The sequence below is a fragment of the Perognathus longimembris genome, chromosome 14 (genome assembly GCF_023159225.1).
Source record: "Perognathus longimembris pacificus isolate PPM17 chromosome 14, ASM2315922v1, whole genome shotgun sequence".
Lineage (NCBI taxonomy): Eukaryota > Metazoa > Chordata > Mammalia > Rodentia > Heteromyidae > Perognathus > Perognathus longimembris.
In genome coordinates this window covers 53,280,264-53,302,944 of record NC_063174.1, presented here as the reverse complement: position 1 = coordinate 53,302,944, position 22,681 = coordinate 53,280,264, and the positions used below count along the sequence as shown (strand labels likewise).

General features: G+C 46.7%; 1 protein-coding gene across 4 annotated transcripts in view; it reads left to right on the top strand.

The window, feature by feature from the left end:
* Window positions 1–22,681, top strand: part of Ttc7b (tetratricopeptide repeat domain 7B) — a 213,800-nt gene that overhangs the window by 35,575 nt on the left and 155,544 nt on the right. For all 4 annotated transcript variants that reach the window (XM_048362268.1, XM_048362269.1, XM_048362270.1 and 1 more), the window contains exons 4-5: window positions 5,384–5,514; window positions 18,838–18,959. In XM_048362268.1, coding sequence (XP_048218225.1) covers window positions 5,384–5,514; window positions 18,838–18,959 — 253 coding nt within the window. The remainder of the gene's footprint in view (window positions 1–5,383; window positions 5,515–18,837; window positions 18,960–22,681) is intronic.

The window sequence follows — 22,681 nt, the reverse complement described above, 5'->3', positions numbered from 1 at the left end:
CTTCGCGGGCCGCCGCCAGGGGGCGCAGGAGCCGCATCCTGGGCCCGGCCCGGGCGCTGCGGTGGCGCATGCGCGGAGCCGCTTCCCGCGGCCGGTGACCCCGAGCGCCCCCGCGCCCCCTGCACCCCGCTGACCTCACGCCAGCCGGACCGAACCGCCGTGGCGGTGGGGGCTCGGGGGCGTTCCTCCGCAGCTTCGCCGTTCAGGTTTCCTAGGGGCCGGGTCTGACCCCAGGCTGGGGTGAGCTGGGTGTTTGCCCCGGCTGTGGCCTCCCGCGTGCCCCCCCGCCCCCGCCCCGCCCCCGCCTCAGCTGCAGGCCCGGCCCGAGCTGGCGGGAAGAGCCTCCTCCGGCGGGGCCGCGTCCGGTCCCAGTGGACGGGGCCTCGGATCGGGAGCTGGGGGTGGGGGTGGGGGGCTCCCCCGACGGGCGCGGGGGGACTCCGGACAAATGGCGCGCCCTCGCTGAGCCCACACCTCCCATCGGTAGGGGAGACCCCGGGGGGGGGGTGTGTCCCCCCGTTGCTTTCCTCTCAGCGGTCGAAGCGTGGAGATCTCTGTGGCTGCACAGCCCGGTCGGGGGGCTTCAGGGAAACGTCCGCGTGTGGAGAGAATGGGGAAGGGGTCCGAGGGGGTCGTGTCAGCCCTTGCGGAGCGCCAGCCTTCGCCCCCGTGGCAAGCCTAGGCGATGCGGAGGAGGCCCTGTGGGGTCACCGCGGGCTCGGGGCCCCTCGGAGACTTTGCCCTTCCTGGTCTCGAGTGGGTGATTTTCCCAGCCCCTTCCTGATCTCCAGTGGGTGATCTGGAGGGGCTGCTGGCTGCTTGCCGGGCCGCTCACCTCAGGTCGCCTGTCAGAGCTTCCTGTTCGTGTAAGAGGAGGCCTCTCCCTGCCACGGACCCTCCTTCGTAGTCAACGGTGTTTGCCTTTATAGACTTCCCATTGGTTCTCTTCTTGGAAAGCAACTGGGTCCAGAGGAAGTTTGGAGAACAGGAGGCTTAGGTGAAGGTCTTCCTGAGGTGTGTGTCCCTAATGCTAAAGGGAATTACCGCCATTTTTATTATTCGAGAAGGTTCTTCAGCCTTCTGCTTGAGGTGGCTGCTCCGAGAAGCTCGGGTGTAGCAGGAGCTGTGTACGCAGTCGGTGCTCTGTGAGATCCGATGGGGTGAGCAAGGACAGACACTGCTGCCCGGGGCCCTCTGCACTGTAGGGTGCATACGAGTGCGGAATCGTCCCTCCTCTGGAAAGGAGCTAGAGTGAAGACCCGAGTGACCAGGCATCGTGTATGAGATAGCGGCCGTGTTAATATTCCTCCTATGCTGGGTCCAGGTAGTGGGATCTAGGTGATGGTTCTTTCCTCCTTGAAGGTTTCCACAGTTTCTCACTCACCACCCCCCCCCCCCCCCCAATAAAAAAGGAAGAGGGTGATCATTGCCTCCAGGAGAGTGCAAGTTGAGGAGAGCAGTTCCTACGCAGCCACTGAGTATTTTGTACAGTCAGGCACTGGCTCAGCCTTGAGGTCGATGCTCGTGCTACCTGCTCCTTCAAGTCACAAAGCTCCAAGTGGAGAAGCGAGGGTTCAAATCCAGCTTGGTCTCCTCAGAAGCCCACACATTTTTACTTCTAGCTGTTTTACTGAGTAGGTTGGCAGTTAGATTGTAAGTATGGATTCTTCGAACAAAAGATTGAACATGATATAACAAAACAGAATCTACCCATTCTGTTCCTATAGTCAAGAGAATTGAAAATGTGTGTCCACAGAAGAAGGAGCACAAGAATGCTCATAGCAGCATTCTCCAGAATCTGAAAAGGGCAAACAACTCAAATGTCCGTATTTCCATTCAACAGAACATTATTAGGCAATAAAAAGTTTTGAGACTAAATAGTGGTAGTCATGCAATAGTGTAGATGTACTGAATTGAGTTTTGTGAATTTCACTTCAGTTTTTGGAAAGAGAATTAGCTCCTTATGTACTTGCTACTGTTGTACGGTAAATCCAGTTGACGAGATACAGAGAAGCTGCATTTTGAGATGTCAAATCACGAGTCTTTATTAGAAAACCAGTGAGTGCAGATGGAATCTTTTCATAAAGCTCTGCAGCCCATGAATATACTTAACACTGTCAGAAAACTAAGCCATGAGAGATGGCAAGGAAAGAAAAAGTAGATAAACAATAGCAGCAAACCAGATCAACTCCAATGGAGAGCTGAGGTGGGACGCCATGTTGACTGGGAGGAGCTCCAGGAGACACAGAGACATGAACAGGGAGACAGGTCACATGGCATTCCCCCCCCCCCCACCTGAGCTCCTCAGGGCCTAAACAGAGTCAGGGTCACGGGGCAGGGCCACAGGAACCTCGAGTGTCTTGAGAGTTCAAAGCACCGGACAGGCCCAGTAACCTATTGTGTAAGTCCCTTCCCCTGTCTGTAGGAATTCAGGCATCTCGGAGGTGGGACTTCCCCCTCCTCCACCATGAAGACAAAATGGCACCAGTGAAACCCAATTTCCTATCCACCCTGTGCCAAGATGGCACTGGAAGACATGGCCGCCTCACTTCACTACAGTAACTACAGACTTTGGAAATATTAGGTGAACTCCAACAGGCCAGTGTTCTCACTGGCTGCTAGTGGCTGATACCTGTAATCACAGCCTGTAATCATAGTGACTCAGGAGGCTGAGATCTGAGGAACACAGTTCAAAGCCAGCTCATGCAGGAAAGTCTACCAGACTCTTATCTCTAATTAACCACCAGAAAATTGGAAGTGGAGTTGTGGCTCAAAGTGATAGAGCAATAGCCTCAGACAAAAAAAAGGATCAGGACAATGCCTAAGCCCTGAGTTCAAGCCCCACCACTGGCGCACACACAGACACACACACAGACACATACACAAAAGTCAATGTTCTCTATGATTGATTTGATGTGAACTGTCCACAACAGGCAAACCCACGGAAGAAAATACATTAATACTTGCCACAGCCTGCAGGTGGAATGAAGTAACTACTCATAGAGCTTGTTTTTGTTTTGTTTTGGGCCTGTACTGGAGTTTGAACCAAGGACCTCCAGTTCTCACTGCTGGCACCTTACCCTTTGAGCCATGCCTCCAAGTTCCTAATGGGCCTCCTTTTTGTGATGACAAAAGGTTCTGGAATTATCTGGTGGTGGTTCCACAACTGTGTGAATCTACTGAATTTTAACACCTCAGTATGCCTCATATCATAGCAAATGAGTAAGACTCCCCCACTTGGAGTCTTTCCAGCCTCCTGTTACCAGTGATGTAAACAATCAGTAGAACCACGTTTTCTTTGTTGTTGTTTTTGAATCTTACTGTCTTCCAACACGCAGTTGTGAACGTAGTGCTTTAAAGCATAAAGCCAGTTGCAGCTTATGAACGAGGGAGGCTGGCTTTGGAGCCTACAGCCTTGGCCACTACATTGTGTTGCACAGGTTTATGAAGAATAAGAAGGCGGGAGTTACACTCCGGGTTTCCCACCCTGCCACTTTCGTGGCATCTTGATACATCACAGCTCGAGGCCCACCACACTCTGTTCTATGCAGGCAAATCCTCTAACAGAGCTAATGCTCTTAAGAGTCACATCATTTCTATATCAGACAGCTGTGTAACCAGTACTCAGTATATTTCACTATTACTATCATGGCTATAAACTGATGCTTAAAGAGCATAATTTTGCTGGGCACCAGTGGCTCATGCCTGTCATCCTAGCTACTCAGGAGGCTGAGATCTGAGGATCATGGTTCAAAGCAGACCACGCAGGAATGTCAATGAGACTCTTATCTCCAGTTAACCACCAGAAAACCAGAAGTGGCACTGTGGCTCAAGTGGTAGAGTGCTAGCCTTGAGCAAAAAAGCTAAGGGACAGCACTCAAACCCCGAGTTCAAGCCCCAGGATTAGCACACACATACAAAGAAAAGTACAAAGGGTTAACAATATGTCATGCTAACACAAATGACATGAAAAGAGGAGTAACTGTATGAATAGAACATAAAATAGACTTCAGAGTAAGGATGCACTTTCTCAAAAGGAGGTAACAATTCCACAAGTCTGTATACCGAATAACCGAGTTTTAACACACAAAGCAAAGACGAATAGAATTTCAAAGAGATTCAGGCAAATGCACAATTATGTTATGCTTGGAGACTTCAGTGCCTCTGTTACATGATATAACAAGTAACACGATTACCAAAAAGGATGTTGAAGTCTGGAATAACCCAGTGTTTTAACCTGACCTAACTAATATTTATATGACATTTCACCAACAAGAGGAGAGGATGCATTCTTGTTTTTTCAAGATTTTTTTTTGTTATTACAAAGGTGACGTACAGAGGGGGTTACAGTTACATAAGTCAGGTAAAGTCTTTTAAAGTATATTATTTGCCAAGATTGACCATATTCTGGGCCAGAAACCAGTTTCACAAAATTGACTCCAGACTGTATTCTCTGACCTGCCCACCCAGTCTCCAAGACCCCAGAACATGGACAGTCCCCTAGAGGGCTTCATGGTCAGAGATTTTATTGGAGGTCAGTGACCCTCAGGCTAGGGATTTACTTTAGAAAAGCTATTTTACATATGGTTGTATTTTATTGCAGCAAAAAGATAGAGGTTAAAATCATTGAAAGCAAAAGATTCCTAAGTCAGAGTTGAGGAGAAACCAGGTTCAAACTTCCAGTTGTCTCCTTCCAATAGAGTCCTGTGGTTCTTTCCTTCCTCCCTCCCTCCCTCTCTCCCTCCCTTCCGTTCTCTTGTAAAAGGGGGTGAAGGATTTTACCTGGAACTTCATTAGAGAAGATGTATAGATAACAAAGCAGCACATGAAAAGATGGTCACTGCCATTAGTCATGACAGAAATACAAATCAGAAACACTACCATGGCTGTCAGTAGAAAAGTCAGACGGTAGCAAGTATTGATGACTCTGTAGCGAAAATGGAGTGTTAATATAAAAAGGTACGGTCTCTTTGGAAAATAAAATGTTTAAAAGAGTAAGAAATGTGTCCACGTCTATGCTGTTCCAGCACCGGGAACAGCCCCGTGGCTAATAGCCAGAGTGGAAGGAACTCCGTACCTGTCGGTCTGACCGAGTTCATGGTGAAATGCCTGCTCAGGTTCTCAGCTTGAATGTCAAAGTCAAATGGCTCTGCACTTGCTGTATACATCGAGCAGGGGTGGGGGGTGGGGAGGGAGGAGGTCTCTTTCTTCTGTTGCTCTATTAGAAAGTTCCGTTTTTGCTTTACAAAGAGAATGCAGGTTGACAAACTGCTTCCTTAATGGCCTGTAATATCCTAGGACCGTGTCGTGGTCCTCTAGAACATACATACTAAGTCTCATGAAAATGACCGAATCTTGATGGGCTTGCTTTTTGCGTTTCTAGGACTTTGTTTAGAGAAGCTGCCTATTTCATCTTCTACCAGTAATCTCCATGTGGACCGGGAGCAGGACGTCATCACCTGTTACGAGAAAGCAGGGGACATCGCGCTCCTGTACCTCCAAGAGATAGAACGGGTAAGCGAGGGCCTGGCCTTCCTTCTACCGGCTTGTGTGGTTTCCAGTTGGGTCCTTGGCTTGGCTGCCTCTGGGTGCACAGCCTTATGACATTCCTGGACGCCCAGTAAGGAACCTACCAAAGCAGATTGCTCCGCGTATGGGAAGCATTGAAAAGCCTCTGAGCAGAGGTGACGTAGTTGTCCATAGCCTCAGCCCTCTGAAGCCAGCCAATAATTCCTGTTCTCTTCAGCAATGTGAATCCTTTGTCCTGTGTGGTCTGAGGAGGGAGGGCTTTACCTTGACGGGTGGCAGAGATCCGCTGGGGACTTCCCCTCTGTTCCCTGAAGCCATCTGAGATGGGAATGGAAGCCCGCTGCTGACAAGGAGACCCCTAAGTGGAGAAGAAAGGAGCAAGAAGCCCTAAATTCATACCTTCAGGCAGAAGAAGCTTCTTGAGGCCCGGGAGGCCTGGGCACCTTGTCTATTTAAGACAGATCCTTGTCTTTCCATTTTTCTTTTTACTGAGTTCTTCACCTCATAGCCTGGATTTTCCCAACTCCATAGAAAGCATAATAATAGTTCCTGCTCCTTGATGTTCTCCTGAGGATTATGTAAGGTCATATCTATGATAAAGGCACTTAGCCTAGGTTGGGGAGCATACTGGATTCTTGCTAAATGGCATTTATTTTTAATGACAATAGCTCCCAGCTGTGTCTGCTATAGCAGAATTTTCATAGAGTTCTAACCAAGGCTGAACTCTGATCTCAATCCCCTCAGGGCCAGAAATATGTACCTGTGGGATTGTTTGAAATGATTAGAAATCCTGTAAGTCTTTGAAAATGATCAGAAGGCTGTTCCATCATATTCTTGGCCTTTCTTCTCCTTAAGGATTAGAATTGAGAGGGCCTACCTCTTGTCAGCTTTTGTTATTTTTAACATGTATAGTCTGGAAATAATATTTTTAATAAGTCCTTTTGTCCTGAGTTGGTGAGTGGGATGTTGATCTGAATCGCCTTCAAGGGAGAGCAGGGTGAGAATCACCAAAGTTGAAGTTGGACTAACACCTCTCACCGGGCCTTGACCATGCGCTGTGAGCCATGGTTCATGATATCTGGGAACTCAGGAAGCTATGTGGCTGTCTTACCAAAATGTTACTCCATCAGAAGGATCTATGAGGAAAGAGTTTTGCTGCTGTTATCCAGAATTTATAATGTGATTTCTCTCTCAAGAGAGACTTGATCTTGCAGGCTGTTTTTGAATTCCACATTCCTTCCCCTGTCTGCCTACTCTTGGCCAGCCTGTGTCACCTAGCCTAGATGTTGTTGTTGACCACAAGCAGTTACTCTCCAGCTGTTGTCTGGCCTTGTCATGTCGGAGCCTCTTCCTGACTGGGAGAAAATAGAATCACCCACCGCCTGTGTCTTCAGTGACGTGAAGTTGGCAGGCATCTGAATATACTTCCTGTTAGGTTCATTCATTCACCTACCTCATTCACTGCAGGCTTCTTTAGCTGGGCCATATGAGAGACTCATACAGTCATAGAATCAAGAGAAATCTTCCTTCCCTTCATCCTTCTTTCTACCCTTCCTCTCCCCCCTCTTTCTGTTTTGGAGATGTAGTGATCATAGGAGTTTGATAAGAAAATTGGGGCCCAAGGACACAGGAAATTAGTCTTAGCCAACTTAGCATGGGGAGCAGCTTTTTAGACTAAGGTTGAACCTCAACCTGTCTAGATGACAGTCACCTATGTCTGGCCCTGATATTTCAACATGTATTTTCCTTTATGGAAACCTTTGGTCCTCCTCAATTTCAGCAAGTTGGAATATTAGCAATGGGACAGGTTGGGTGAACCAAACATCTGCTTTGATTGTAATTGATTCATAAGAAATTATGTATTGGTCAACATAGTCTGAGGAAAATGGGTTCCTTTAAGTGGCCCGTGGGCTTGGTGGAAGTCCAGGGGTTTGTGTGTGTCAAAGTCACTGAGGGTTGTCAAGGTCATTGAGTGCTATGTGAAAGGTAAATATTTATTTATTTTTGTGTCTCTCCTGGGGCTTGAACTCAGGGTTAGGGCACTGTCCCTGACCTTTTTTTGCTCAAGGCTAGCACTCTACCACTTGAGCCACAGCTCCATTTCCAGCTTTTTGGTGCTTGATTGGAGACAAGAGTCTCACCGACTTCTCTGCCTGGGGTTGGCTTCAAACTGTGATTCTCAGATCTCAGCCTCTTAAGTAGCGATGATTACAGGCATGAGCCCTCAGTGCCTGGCTATTTCTATTTTTAAAATGAAACCTAATGGACTGAATTTTGAATTATGCGAATTGCGCATTGCTGCAAATAGAAATGTTAGAGTAGCATCTGAAAGAAGTGCAAGCCTGGGACACGCCAGCCTTGCGCTCTAGGTAGACAATGCCGCGAGCTTTTCCCACACTGTCTGCTGGGCAGAGGCAGCGCAGAACGGATTCCTCCCATTCCCTGCACTCTATAGCAAAAGAAACCTCTGGGAACGTTACTTAATGGTGTTGGCTCTTCACTCATTAGCAAGAATTAATTTTGAGGAGAACTTCAGAGGGCAGATTAGAGTGTCATGACTAGTGTGCTCAGATCCAGAATCATCTAGGCACGGGTACAAGGCCTGGCCATCCTAAGTTGTGTTCAGCCAGATTGGAGGGTTTTTTTTTGTTGTTGTTGTTGTTGTTGTTTGTTTTTTTCCTAGAGGGCAGTGACCCCTCAGAAAGGGGGCTCACCTTGACTTGCCCTTTTGGCCTCGAGTTTAAGCTATGGTAGGCGGCACCAAGGTGAATGACTTCTTGGAATGCTGGCCTCATCACCTCTTAGCTGGGGACCTTTGGGAAAGTCATCCAACCTCTCTGTGCTCCCGATGCTTATCTATAAAATAATAACAGCGCTGTACGGTGGCGTGAGGACAATTCCCAGGGCATGGTCAGCACACACTACATGTCTCATATTTATTTGTTCCTGCTGAGGAGCCTTTCCTAACCTTTGAAAATTCCAGGTGTTCAAAAAAAAGAATGTGGAATACACAGACACACTGTTTTATTGGGAATGTAAGGGAACTCGGAGGGAACGGGTCTGTTGTGAAGTCGTCTTTCCAGGTGTTTGGTTTGGCGGACGCTAACACAGCCCCATCTTGCCTGTCCTCCCTACTCTGGTCCGGGCTTCCGTGCACTCCTCGTTGTTGAGCTTGGTGCACTCACTTGTCTCTGTGGCTTCAGCTTTCCCTCTGTGTGGTAGAGCTCATTCGCCCTGAGTTGTCTCACTTCACAGGTTGCTCCCTCATGGACAATCAGTGTGAGGCTGGCCCTAGCTATTCGTGTGTGTGTGTGTGTGTGTGTGTGTGTGTGTGTGTGTGTGTGTGTACGCTTTTGCATGCATGTGCATATACCAGTACTAGTGCTTGATCTCAGGGTCTGGGTGTTCGCCCTTGCTTTTGCTCTCTACCTCTGGAGCCACACCTTTACTTGCCCATATTTTTTTCCCCTGGCTAGATGGAGATAAGAGTCTCACAGACTTTTCTTCCTGAGCTGGCTTTGAACCATGATCCTTGGATCTCACCCTCCAGAGTAGCTAGGATTACACGTGTGAGCTGCTGGCACCTGGCTGGCTAGTTGTTCTTAGCCCCTGTGCCATGTGGCAACAGAGCCGAGGGAGGTGAGAAGTGAAAGCTGTGTGTATTGAGTCCTTGTTTAATGCTTCCCTGCTCCTATACAGACGGCAACTGAGGATCGTCTCTGATGCAGTGTTGTTTTTCTGAAGGGGAATAGAAGGGAACAAACTTTTTGTGTAGAACATAATTTAATCAGTCAACTCAAATGAGAGCAGCTAGCTGGAGCGCGGCCTCGGATGGGCTCCATTCCTTTGTCTCCAGAGGGTGGTGTGGAGCCAGCAGTCAATGATGGCGTTCTGCCCTGCAAGAGCTCCCGGTAGCGCGGGACAGGAATAGCCATGACTTCAGTCTTGGAAGTCATCGTATGAGCCCAGCTTTTGGCAGGGGAAGTAATCCTGTCCCCGTCCTTTGCACGCCTCAGCCACCAGCTGCTTGTGGCCTTCTTGCGTGCCAGGGTGGAAGTCAACCTTCTGCTGACCCATGCTTGCTCCACGCCCTAGTTTAGAAAAGGAGTCGGTGCTCAGTGGTACCGAAATGCCAGGTCTCCACCACGGCAGGGCGCGGGCCACGGCCGCCGCGTTCCTCTGCTCGAGAGAGCATCTTCTGGGCCTCAGGGTCAGGCGGGCGCTCGCCGTGTCCTGTGAGGGGAACTCGTAGACGCGGCCCGAGTGGATTAGATGAGGTTCACTGTGTGTCTTGACTGTAAGCCAGCAGTCGGCGCTGCTGCTGAGGAAGGAGCTCCAGGTGTCTCCCGGCGGCCTTGGCTGGGACAGTAAAGAAGAGCCTTGCCCCTTCTCATTCCAGAGGAAGCAGCAGGCCCCAGCTCGCTGCCATGCTTCCTTCCAGAACTGTCCAGAAACAGCGGGGCCAGCCTGTGGGGCTTCACCCCCGTCCCTCGGACTTGGAGCATGCCATCTGATTAAGTGGAAGAGTCTACAACACTCTTGAGACAGACTTAGAAAAGTCTAGAAGCCAGGAAAGAGTCACCTTGGTTCATTTTTTTCCGTACATTGTCTTTGCCCTTATAAATTAGTAGCATTTCAAGTGATTCAATGTCTTTTATGTTTTTCATGTTAACCTCATACCTCACATTGTTTTCATGGCTGTATCTTTCAAGTGGGTGGCCTGGTACTGTGATACTATTCATTATTTTTAGTTCCAAAATGCCAGATTTACATGGTTTCTCTAAGGAAAATTCCCAGAATTGGGGATATTTTTACCCCTCTTGTTACCATATACGGTGCCCAATTTGACATCCTATAAGTTGTACTGATAACTTCTAACTTGGGCATTGCAGGAGACGAGAAGTTGCTCTGTAGTCTTGGCAGATTGAGGAGAGTTCTCCTCAAATCTTGTTAGGTGAAAATTGCACCTTGCAAGTTTAGGGTTGTTCTGTTTAGATTTGGCATTACCAGGGTTTGAACTTAAGGCTTTGTGTTTGCTTAAACACACACCCTACCACTTAAACTAAGCACAAATACTTTTTGCTACAGTTTGTTCTTCAGACAGGCGCTCATGGTTTTGCCTGAGACTAGCTCAGACTGTGACTCTCCAACACCTCTGCCTCTCACGCAGCTGGGATTACAGGTGTGCACCACCATGCCTGGCTCTCTGTGGTTTTAATATATTCCCAGAGTTGCATGATCATCACTAATATTTAACTCCAGGACATTTTCATTACTCTGTAAAGAACCTTTGCGCCTGTTAGCAGTGCTCGACATCCAGTCTCCAGCCTACTAATCTTTCCACTTCTGTAGATTTGCACATTCTGGACACTTCATAAATCATGCAAAAAGGAAGTTACCATGAGGAGCTTCTTTGATTCAGCAAAATGTTTCCAAGGTTCATCCTTGTATCATGGGTATATATATATATAGTATCTAATAAGCTGTGATTGTGTTACATTGTATCTGTTCATTCATCATTTGAGAAACATTTGGATTTGGAGTCGTTTTTAGGTTAGACTAGTTTAGTCTTAGAAAAATGCGGCTATCAATATCCACATATGAGATCTCGTGTAGACAAAGTTTTCGTTTTCCTTGTGTATATCTTGCCTTCTATTTTTGTGTGTGTGTGAGTGCTGGGGCTAGAACTCGGGGCCTTATGGTCTTGCTTCTTCTGCAAATGGCTGGTGCCTTCCTATTTGAGCCACACGGGGCTGGGGATATGGCCTAGTGGCTAGAGTGCCTGCCTTGTATTCATGAGGCCCTGGGTTCAATTCCCCAGCACCACATATACAGAAAATGGCCAGAAGGGGCGCTGTGGCTCAAGTGGCAGAGTGCTAGCCTTGAGCAAAAAGAAGCCAGGGACAGTGCTCAGGCCCTGAGTCCAAGCCCCAGGACTGGCCAAAAAAAACCACATACAAAAAACCCCACAGAGTCTCCTACTTGAGCCACACCTGTACTTCCTTTGTAGGGTGTATTGAAGGAGTTGAATCACTGGGTCATATGGTAACACAGGTTTGACATTAATATATTTATTTTTGTTTCATACTTTGTATCTAATTTTTGGAAGTAATGTTTTTCTTGTAATTTGAATAAACTTATCATAAATATGCTAATCCTTTATCATGTGTGCAATATTTTCTCCTTCACTAATTTTCAGTTTATAATTTGCTCATAGGTTTTAAATCTATATATGGTTAAAGTTGGTTGTCTTTTCATTAGATTTTATTTAGTGCCAGTTCTAGTCTTGAACTCCTGGTCTGGATGCTGCCCCTGAGCTTTTTTTGCTCCAGGCTAATTTTCTGCCACTTGAGCCACAGCTCCACTTATGGTTTTGGGGTGGTTAAATGGAGTTAAGAGCCTCATGGGCTTTTCCTGCCTGCCTTCAAACTGTGAGCCTCAGATCACACCTTCCTGTAACGGATTACAGGCATGAGCCACCAGCACCTGGCTTATATTTTACTTTGTTATTCTTTGAAAAGTTTTCCAGTGCTTTTTTTTTTTTTTTGGCCAGTCCTGGGCCTTGGACTCAGGGCCTGAGCACTGTCCCTGGCTTCTTCCCACTCAAGGCTAGCACTCTGCCACTTGAGCCACAGCGCCGCTTCTGGCCGTTTTCTGTATATGTGGTGCTGGGGAATCGAACCTAGGGCCTCGTGTATCCGAGGCAGGCACTCTTGCCACTAGGCTATATCCCCAGCCCCCAGTGCTTTTTATATTTGAAAAATTAGTTATGACACTAGATTATCTTTTTTTTAAACTTGAATGCCTTTTTAAAGTGATTTTTTCCCTTTCAAATAGTCCTCAACTTTAGATACTTCAGTAATCCTTGGCTCTCTTATTTTCTTCTACTAATCTTACATCCCACTAATATGACACTGCTTACCAAGTATTCCTTTAAGATGTGTTTTAACATCTGAAAGACTAGTGATGACTTATTTTAGTTTTCAGAATATCCTCTGTTCATTTCTATATATTTCCAGATTCACCTTAGAATACTTTGTTGAGTTCAAGAACAATCCTGTTGGAATTTGGTTTGATTTTTATTAATTTTGTACATTAATTTGTAAGAGTTATATATTCATCCTCTTCTCACTGATAATCCTCTTCTCATTCCACCAAGGCTCTTTTGTGCCCTATTGGAGCTTGAAATCAGGGCCTGGGCACTGTTCTGGAGCTTTTTTGCTCAAGGCCAGCACCACATCACCTGAGCTACAGCTCTACTTCTGGCTTTTTGGTGGTTAGTTGGGGATAAGAGTCTCAAGGACTTTCCTTCCTGGGCTGACTTCAAATCATGATCCTCATATCTCAGCCTCCTGAGTAGCTGGGATTACAGGAGTGAACCACTGATGCCCAGCAAGACTGTCTTTCTTTTTTTAAAGATGGGGTAACCTTGAAATCCTCCCATCATTGCTTCCAGAGTGCTAGGATTCTAGGCAGGTGCCACCATTCCCTGTCCATTTCTTTCCCCTGTCTTATAGATTTTGATAGGTCTGTTTTGTTTCCAAATATTTTTCCATTTTCATTGTTGGATAAATAGGATTATTTTTTTTCATTGAATTTTCACATATAAGGATACTTGCTAGTTTTTAAATGTGCTTACACAAACATTTATTGAGTACCTTCTGTGTTTTGGACTCTGCCTGATACCAAGGGAAGTGAATGGAATGAACCTTACCATCTCTTGAGGACACAAAGCCATGACCAGTATGGAGAATGCTTTGGTGAGGAACACCCCGAGAATTTTAAAGCTAGAGAAAGGTCTTGAGCCAGTGTGGAAATTCAAGGATAGCTCATAGCAGAGAAGACACTTGAGGCTCACAAGGACAACAGTATAGGATCACTGGCTGTGCTGCTAAAGTCTTCTACAGATTTAGTTGTTGTTTTTTTTTTTTTTTCCTTTTTCTGTCTCTCTCTCTCTCTCTCAGATTTAATCCAGGGCTTCACACTTATCAGGCAAGTGTTCTACCAAGCACTTGGGATGCACAAATACACATTTTCACTTGAATTTTGTTTGTTTGTTTTGTTCCTTTATTTTTGGGATGGGATGCTGGGATTTGAATTCAGGACCTGAGCATTGTCTCTTAGCTTTTTTGCTCAAGGCTGGTGCTCTACGACTTGAGCCGCATATCTAGTCCTGGCTTTTTGATGGCTAGTTGGAGTTAAGAGTCTCATAACTTTTCCTGCCTGGGCTGGCTCCGAACCACAGTCCTCAGACCTCGGCTTCTTGAGTAGCTAGGATTACAGCTGGGAGCCACCACTGCCTGGCTGCATATTACTTCGAAAATGACAGTAATAACTGACCGTTGCATGTTGCATTTTGATCGTTTCTTGGCTAGTAACGTGCCGCAGTGCTCTCTCCCCATGGGAGGTAGCAGTGGTGAGCTGCAGTGCTCAGTTAGCCGTGCAGTGAGTTACTACACAATAACTTGGTTACCCGAGTAAAGCCATTCAATAAGTGACATTATACAGTCAGTGCTTTATTATTAAACAGGCCTTGTGTGAGATGATTTTGCCTAACTGTAGGTCTGAGCACAGTTAAGACAGGGAGGGCTGAGCTCTAATGGTCAATAGATATAGTTAATGCATTCTGACTTGCAAGATTTTCAATTTAGGTTGTATTTATCAAGGTTAGCTCTACCTAAGTTGAGAAACCTCTGTGAAAAGTATTCTACACCATGACGGAGGCTCATTTCAGGAATGAAAGGTGATTTAACACCTGAAAATCTATAAGCACAAATGCCGCATATAAAATCTATAAATATAATGAAGCATATAAACCAATCACAGGACTGATTGTCTCTTTGGGTGGGAGGTACTGGAAATTGAACTCAGGACCTCACACTTGCTAGCCAGATAGTCTAACACTTCAGTCACCTGTACATCCAGCCCCGTGTTTGCATGTGTTCCTTTTGTTTTGTTTTGTTTTTTGCCAGTCCTGGGGCTTGGACTCAGGGCCTGAGCACTGTCCCTGGCTTCTTTTTGCTCAAGTCCAGCACTCTGCCACTTGAGCCACAGTGCCACCTCTGGCCATTTTCTATATATGTGGTGCTGGGGAATCGAACCCAGGGCTTCATGTATAGGAGGCAAGCACGTTACCACTAGGCCATATTCCCAGCCTCGCATGTGTTCCTTTTGAAGTAGGGTCTTGTTTCAGGCCTTAGCAGGCCTGATTTAGGATCTGTGTTACTGGGGATGACAGAGAGCGCCACCAAGCCCCACCACTGTTGGAAATGGACTCTCTCAACCTTCTTTTTGGCCAATCTAGCCTACAGCCTCAATCCCTTAGTCTCTGCCGCGATCCCAAGTGGCAAGGATTACAGGCTTGAGCCACTCTATCCAGATGATCATCTCGGTAGGCAAAAGCTTTCTGTGAGAAAAAACAAAACCACTAGAATATGATCATTGTAATTGATCACTTTAATAGATGCAGAGAATGATTCGATGAAATCCAATACTCTCTCACAGCTAAAAAACCACTCACGTTGAGCACTGGTGGCTCACACCTGTAACCCTAGCTACTCATGGGGCTGAGATCCAAGGATCGCAGTTTGAGCCATCCCAGGGAGACAAACCCAAGAGATTCTTATCTCCAGTTGACCACCAAAAAACCAGAAGTGAAGCTGTCACTCAGCTGGTAGAGTGCTAGTCTAGAGCACAAAGGCTAAAGGGTAGCACCCAGGCCCTTGTATTGAAAATGATATAATGTAAACTATTAATTTGTAGAAATATATATGCTATTTAAAAACAATAAATTGGAAATAGGAATTTTTTCACCTTGGTGCAAAGCACTTAAGAAAAACCTACTTCAAACAGCATATCTAATGGTGAAAGAATGGATGCTTTCCCTTTAAGATCAGGAACAGGACAAAGATTTCATGTCACTTCTGCTCACTGTTTATTGTTCTAGGCATTTTATCCAGTGAAGCTGGGTAAGAAAAAGAAATAAAATACATCTAGACTAGAAAGGGGGAAATAAAACTATTTTCAGATGACCTGATTTTGGATATATAAAATCCTAAGAAATCCACATACAAAAAAAAAAAAAAAGAAAACTATTAGAACTAATAAAAAAAAAAGTCTCAGCAAGATAGCAAGGACAGTTTATAAAAAAAATCCCTTGTGTTCTATATACCACCAGTGAACTGAAACTAAAAAACAGTTCTACCTCTAATAGTAGCCAAAAAGCTAGGCACCAGTGGCTCACACTTGTATTCCAAGCTTCTCAAGAGACTGAGATCTGAGGATCACAGCTAAAACCCAGCCCAGGCTGAAAATGAAAAGTCCCTGTGAGACCTTTATCTCCAGTAAACCACAGAAAGTGAGAAGTGGCATGGTGGTTCCAAGTGGTAGAGTGCTATCCTTGAGCAAAAGAGCTCAGGGACAGTACCAAGACCCTAAGTTTAAGCCTCATGACCAACAAAAACAGAAACAAAAGTATCTGAAAAAGAAAATACACAGGAATCAACTTAATAAAAACATGTATTAAAACCTACAAAACATTGTTAAAAGAAATTAAGTGATACTGGAATAAAGGAAATATGTTCATGGACTGATGTATTTAATTTGTCAAGATGGCAATACTTGCTAAATTTATCTATAAATTCAACCCAATCCCTATGAAAATATGAATTACCTTTTTGTAAAAACTGAACAGCTGGTTCTGAAATTAATGTGAAAATTCAAGTGACTCAGAATAGTCAAAAGAATCTTGAAGAATAAAGTTGAAGAGCTTGAACTTCCCAATCACTAAACTTACCACAAAGCTACAATGATCAAAATAGTACACAGGGCTGGGGGTTGATTAGTGACGGAGCATCTGCCTAGCTAGCACCAACACAACCCTGGCTCATCTTCAGAGAGGACAAGAGGAAAGAGGGAAGGGAGAGAGTGGGGAGCGTCAGTGTACACAATTAGTGTTCTTGAAGAAGAAAATAAAACTACCATAGACATATATGTATGTATTTATACATATCTACACACATATGATGTACAGATTTACCTGGCAATATAAAAGTATTATTAGAACAAAAGTGGGAAGGTCAAATGTAAAAATACTAATGTAATTAAAAATGGAAAGCTGAAGGGAGATTGCAAAGTAGAACATATGAACACATTAATTTCTTCATTGTGTGCCAGTAGATACTGTATAAAGTTGAAGTATGTCAGCCAAAAAGGATGATTTGCTTTTTGTGTGTATCTGCACGTACATGTATGCGTGTATATTCACATAATAGAACTTTTTTAATTTGAGAGAAACTTAATGAATTTTGTGGAAAAAAATGTATTTCTGAATTGAATGCTTACTTTGATGACACTTTAGTTTCTTCTTTCTTTAACTTTCTTCGAATTTAACTAATTTAGATGTAGTTTAAAACTAATATATTTATATATGCATATATACATATAACATGTATATATAATATCTCTTCTTTTGTTTTTGTTTTTTTCTTTTTGTAAAACTTTTTTTTTTTTTTTTGCCAGTCCTGGGGCTTGGACTCAGGGCCTGAGCACTGTCCCTGGCTTCTATTTGCTCAAGGTTAGCACTCTACCTCTTGAGCCACAGTGCCACTTCCAGCCTTTTCTGTTTATGTGGTGCTGAGGAATCGAACCCAGGGCTTTGTGCATGCTAGGCAAGCACTCTACCACTAAGCCACATCCCCAGCCCTGTAAAAGGATTTTATCTTTCTCTGCTTGACATACATGTCCCCAAAGATATCTATATCATTGTTCAACACGTATTAACTATGGCTATTTCTGTGTGGCAGGATTTTGACAGAGTTCTTCATTTTCATTGGCCTATAGGGAATTGCTTTGGCTTTAAAATGATCATGGCATTTTAAAACTAAGAAATATGCTCACAAGCAAAGGAAGGATAATTTTGGAAAATTCCAGGACCTCCAAATTATGTGTTTGGCAGCATGAGCCTGGAATTCAGAGAGGTCTGGGCTAGAGGTCAAATATGGAGTTGGCGTTCATAAGAATGGATGAGGTCATTTCATGACAGACAAGAGAGAAAACAGAGGAGCAGAGCTGGGGAAACAGTGGTCGTCGCATCTCCTGCACTGGTGGGGAGGATGGGGTGGAGTGGAGAACGGTCCTAGGCAGGGGAACACCATGGGCGGGTGGCTGGGCCAGAAGCCACAGGGCTCTTGATGTGATCCCCGTAGGTTGGTAGGGCAGGCCTGGCTAGGGTTTCTTCCTCTATGGCAGTGTCCTGGGGTGCTTTCTACTTTCCCTTCCCCCAAAGGTCTCGGCTAGAGACCTAGCAATTCCTTCATCTGTATTTGGAGACTAATTTCCAGATCTCTAGGATATTTGGAGTTTGGCTAAATAAAACTGGCCTTTTAAAGAGCTACTGAGTTGCAGCAAATATGGGCAGTATATTATATGGTCTTAAAAAATTTATTTTTGAATTATTATAAAGCTGATATGCCAAGGTATTACAGTTACACAAATCAGATGATGAGAATGTTTCTTTTTGAACAATGTCACCCCTTCTCCTCACTCTTTCCAAGTTTTTCCCTCTCTGCTGTATAGTGTTTTTTTTTAACTGGGTCACGAGTAGATTTCTCTATAAGAAATGATTTCTTTGACTAGTGAGTTTAAGAGAGTAGCTGATGTAGCTACACTTTCCTGTAACAAACTCAAAGTGTAAGTCTTTCCCCTGGCTACTTATAAGTCTTTCTTGCAAGGCTCAAACCTTTTAATCCTGATTATCTGTTGGCAAGGGGCTGCCTTTAAGGAGAGAAGGAATGTCAGTTGTTTTCTCAGTTCTTCATGGATGACCGGTGCCCCACTGGTCTAGGTGCTGTGGCCTAATGGGTTTGCCTTCTGGTTAATTCCAGACTAGGGCCTATTCTGGCATTTATCAGCTCTCAACCGACCCCTAAGGCTTATGTCTGTGGGTGGACTTGGCCATCCACCTTGTGGATGTTGACTTTCTTGCCCTCTTCTGGGACCTGCTTCTATGTCACTCAGCCTCCCTGTCAATGTGTCCAGCACTCCGCCTCTTAATGCTTCTGGTCCACTCAGCAGCGCCCTTCATTTCCGATCTCTGAGCCAGGAAGGCCATGGTAGCATGGTTCCCCTGTCCAGAAGAAGTCATTTTCTCTGCTAGCCTGATGCTCGCCTCTGGGTACCTGCCCTATGAGCTGATGTTTGCAAAAGGAAGTTGATTTTTCAAGCTGCCCAGTGCATTTGGGCCTAGGATTTGAAGAAAGTAGGCATGGATGTACGTCTGATTAGTTTTCCGGTTTTCTCCCTTTCTAGGTAATACTTACTAATATTCAGAACAGAAGCCCTAAGCCTGGCCCTGCTCCCCACGATCAAGAACTAGGTTTTTTCCTAGAAACAGGACTTCAGAGAGCCCATGTCCTCTATTTCAAAAATGGGTAAGCTTGCTTCATTTTTTTTCAATCCACTTCCTAGAAATGAAGAAAATAGAAGCCATCTAATGTTGTCACCAGTGTAGTTATTATAATAAGTCAATTTTAGTTATGAACGACAATTAGATTTTTTTTTTCACCAAGAACAAGCATTGTCCCTTTTTGTGTTCTCTCTGCTTGGCTCTCTTGCTTTCCCATGAGATTTGAAGGTGGGAGGGGCGGATAGAGGGAGGAGGGAGCCTGGATGGCTGGGAGCCCCCGTTGGGGAGCCCCTAAGCTGGGTGGATAATCTGGAGGGGCCTGGCTATGGGTACTTTTCCTGCATGTCAGTCCCACCATCTCCCCACTGGGATGTGAAAACTGTAAACTGGACACCCCGGTACACACCAAGGCTGGTTGGGTTCAGAAATGGATTGCCACATCCTAGGGTTTTTGTGAACATGGATGTTAAGAACCTTCTCACGGAGGGAGAGCAAGGAAGGAAAGGGGAGAGGGGTGGCACTGATGTGTGTGTTCCTTTGGTGTTGCTCTTGTGAGAATGGTGCTGATTCTGTTCCACGTCTCTTCAGTTGTCCCTTGTTTTGACCTTGTGCTGCAGGATAGATGTGCATGAAGACCAACAGTAGGTATCTGCCTCCTCCGTAGCTCCTCCTCGGCTTTGCGTGGGAGGCTCTAGACGCCCTCCCTCCCCCTCTAGGCGCAGTAGTCCAATAGCACGGTGAATGGCAGAGGGGATAGGAATCCCGGCCTCTGAAAAATGAACAATGGAGCTGCTCCCTCTTCATTTTTAAGAGCTTCAAACCTTGAGGTGCACCTCACAGAAGTGGGGTTTCACTGCATCCATCCCTTTTGAATTATATTCCCAATCCTATTAAATTCTCGGAGGTGGGGGACATCCTGCTTTGCTCCAAGAACCATGGGCTCAGCTCAGCACGGCCCATGAGAGGCCACAGGAAACAGCCCCAAGGTTTGGAGTGGCTTTAGCACACAAACTCTCTGGCGTCTGATCTTGCCTGCTGCTGCTGCTGACAGACCTCCTGAGCAGTGGTGCATGTCCCCCGGGCTGGGATCTGTTGCCTGCTGTTAGAGATAGATGGGGCGGGAGGGAACAGGGAATACTCTTCTACTCATCATCTCTCACCTTCCTCTTCACAGTAACTGGTGGTCTTCATGGAGGGACCTCCCTAACCCTTGTTGCCCTCCCTCTCACCTGTGGGAATGTGTTGAGATGGCAGCCAGAGGCAGGAATCCGTCCTCCTGGGGGTTGGAGGGGACCGAAACCAAGGCCTTCCACTGGAAGTGCTTTCTGTGCCACTGGCCTGGTGGTAGGCTGGATCACTCGTTTGATCTTTGACGCCTTGGGAAGGAGGGAGCGGGATGTTCGACAGTGACCTCATCCGTTGAGATGTTGAAATGTAGTCCTGACAAGGTTGCCCTGGATGGTGGATTACTAGATGCTGGATTGTTCTCTGACTCCCTTCTCATTTCATTTCACTTTATCCCAATTCAAGAAGGTGCCCACTGGTATAGCCATATGGGCCTGCTTACCTTTAGAAAAAGCCTCTTCTCTTCTTTCCCTGTCCCTTTGCTGTTCCCTGCATGCTAAAGACCAGGTCCCCTCGCTGTGTCTGCCAGCTGCGGGATTGTAAAGGCAGGGTGGGCAGTGACAGAGCTCACTCGGATAGGTAGAGGTGGGCCTCTGTGCTGGGTCCCCCGAGAGGACAAAAGAGACCGGTGTGAGGTAGTATTTGGACATGCCAAATACCACCGGGCTGCCTGATGCACACCAGTGGGCTGCTGAGCTCCTGAGGGCCCCCGGAGCCCAGGGGTTTGTTCATCACTGGTGACCCCACAAGCAGAGCGGAAGGCGCTGTGGTCCCTAAGCCGTGGGGGCTTCCTGCACTTCCATCTTCTGACCATTGGCTCCTCCTGTTGCTCATTTGTTCTTTGGCACTTCCTTTACCTGTCTGGGAGGCTATAATGGACAGGACTAATCTTCACACACTCAGCTTTTGGCTGTTATTCCTGAGGACTCAGTGAACTGTGGTACTGAGTCTTGTTGTTTTATAATTTCTCCATCTTTCCAGGCATGACTATCACACTGGTGACCTGGGCCTCTTGCACAGAGCCTGCGGCCAGGGCAGTGCCTGGGCTCTTGGTGCCTCGGGTACCCAGTGTCTACAAGCGCGTGGCCTTGTCTTCACGCACTTCACAGCTCTGCCTCATTCATCTTCTCTGCCACTCGTGAACCTGGCAGTAAAGCGGTAGCACCCCGATTTTACAGAGGAGTCGAAACTCCGAAATGATCTGCTGCAGGTCCCACCGTGACGTGAATCCCTGCCACCGGGTCCCTGCGGAGGATGCTGTCACCCTGTGTGGAGGGAGAGGCCCTCCGCCGCCCCTCCTCTTCTTGAGGGGACATCTGTGACGTTGCTGGCAGATGGGTACCAGCCACTCCCGACTTAAGCACTTCTCCTAAGACTTTCCCTCGAATCTTATCTGTAACATGTCAGAAACACCTGTTTTCCTCGCTCCCCCTTTTGTGTCCCTCCCATCCTGCCTTCCCTTCTTCCCTCCCTCTCTCTCTGACTTCTGCTTCCTCTCCTCCATTGTCTTCTCCTGCTTGCCATCCGGACCTGTGCCATCCTTGGCCTCTGGCTTCAAGACTCCTTAGCTTGGTCTGACAGGAGCACGTCCCCTCCCTTTCCCATCTGTATCTCTTCTCCCTCTGGGTTGCAGCAGAGACTGTTTAAGGGCGAAGGAAAATCGTGTGAAGGCTGCCCTGAGAGTAAAGTAAGAGAGATGCCCCCCAGAAGGCCAGGACCTTCCTCCAGGGTTCCCAACATTGCCTCCCCTCCCTGGGCATTTGTGTGAAGGGCATGAGCGTACTTGGCCTTGAGCTTGCAACTAGCTTGTTCACATGCTGGGCCTCAGCTTCTTCACCTGTAACATGGTTCTGATGCCCCTCACCTCAGGGAGCTCCGGCGAGGATCACCTAAGAAAGTGCATGTGGGAACGCCTTATGAAGTGTCAGTGGAACAGCAAGCTCTATGATGATGGTGCCCAGCTGACTGCTGGCAGTGGAAACAGATTAAGACAGCAGTGGACACACTCCCACTGTGGGATCATGGGAGGCCCACCATGGGGTACGCACCAGGGACTAGGCTCGCGCTTAACCATCAGTCTCCCCAGCACTGGCGCTTTGCATTCCAGTGTTCAGGCCATCTTCCTCTTGCAGTCCTGTTGAAGTGAAGTTCACAGAGAATTAGGCATCATTCATTTGATTGTTAGGCTCATGGGCCAAGGCTTGGAGGCTGGGCACTCGTTTATAATGACTGCTGCTCTAAGTGAACCCTGCTCTCCACGCAGAGCAATTAGATTCGCCACTAATAGTAAGTGGTGTGAGCAAAGTCCTGTGTGAGAGCAAGGAGCGGGCACAGGGACAAGCTCAGACTGTGAGCCGCTCCTGCCTCAGAGCTGACTTCATCTCAGGGAGGGGGTTTTAAGTCTCTGTGACAGATGAACCGCCGTCAGTACCGGGGCCGCGTGCCTGCCCGTGGGGTCGTCCCCTTAGCCGGGCTGCATCGTGAGTTCTGCGTGGGAGGACCTGACTTGGAGGAAGCATCCGATCACACAAGGATGGGGCTGGGGGTGGGGGGTGCAGCCGCACCAGGTGCTATAGGCGTTCGGAAGGGCTTTCAGAGTTCTGGTTTGATGGTTCAACAGAC